Raw genomic sequence first — 794 nt, forward strand, 5'->3', positions numbered from 1 at the left:
GCCCCACAAGGAGCCTGGCACAAAGGGGAAGTGGAGGAGAGCTTCCCCTGCTCCCTGCCCCCCCAGGACAGGTGGGGGCCCTACCCCGGCCGCTGTCGGGGATGATACCACACCAGGCCTCCGGGGCGGCCTCGGGGCTGGCCAGAGGCGGCAGGAGCCGCAGGCCTCGCGGCCTCCCTCCCCCAGGCAGGTGGCTGAGGGGTGGTGAGGCCCTCACCGGGCGCGGCGGCACTTGAAGGGGAGGTGCCTCCGTGTCCCCGCCCCTGGGCGCTGCGGAAGCGGCCGGCACGGAGGGAGGCAGCGGCGGGCTGGGTGCCGGGCCCGGCTCCGGGCTTCTTCTCCGTCAGCCCCGGGCAGCGGTGGAGCCCGGGGCGGAAGCAACCACCGCCGCCGCCGGCCTATGGAGAAGCCGGGGCGCTGCTCGCCACCGGGGGGCGGCCCGCGGGGGCCGGTGCTGCACATCGTCGTGGTCGGCTTCCACCACAAGAAGGGCTGCCAGGTGAGGGCCGGCCTGGGGCAGGGCCCTGCCCGACCCCGCGCCCAGCCCCGGCCTTGGCTTTGTTGGGGGTGGGTACATGGGGGCTGTGCGCATTTGGGGAGGGGGGTATGGTGTGTGTGCACATTGAAGGTATATAGGGTGTGTGCGATGGACTGTGTGCATTGTGGGGGTGTATGGTGTGCGTGCACGTTGTGGGGTGTGCGTTGAGGGTATGTGGGGAGTGTGCTGTTGGGGGGTGTATAGGGTGTGTGCATATGCATCAGGGATACATGGGGGGTGCATTGGGGGTGTGAGG

The 794-nt window shown here is 70.9% G+C and overlaps 1 protein-coding gene across 1 annotated transcript in view; it reads left to right on the top strand.

The window, feature by feature from the left end:
- Positions 1-301: 301 nt before the first annotated feature.
- The window catches only part of AVL9 (AVL9 cell migration associated), a 59,111-nt gene continuing 58,618 nt past the window's right edge, over positions 302-794 (top strand). Inside the window, exon 1 of the mRNA XM_019509010.1 lies at positions 302-499. Coding sequence (XP_019364555.1) covers positions 401-499 — 99 coding nt within the window. The 5' untranslated portion in view covers positions 302-400. The remainder of the gene's footprint in view (positions 500-794) is intronic.

This window comes from Gavialis gangeticus, unplaced genomic scaffold, assembly GCF_001723915.1.
Source record: "Gavialis gangeticus isolate Ggan-Ray unplaced genomic scaffold, GavGan_comp1, whole genome shotgun sequence".
Classification (NCBI taxonomy): domain Eukaryota; kingdom Metazoa; phylum Chordata; order Crocodylia; family Gavialidae; genus Gavialis; species Gavialis gangeticus.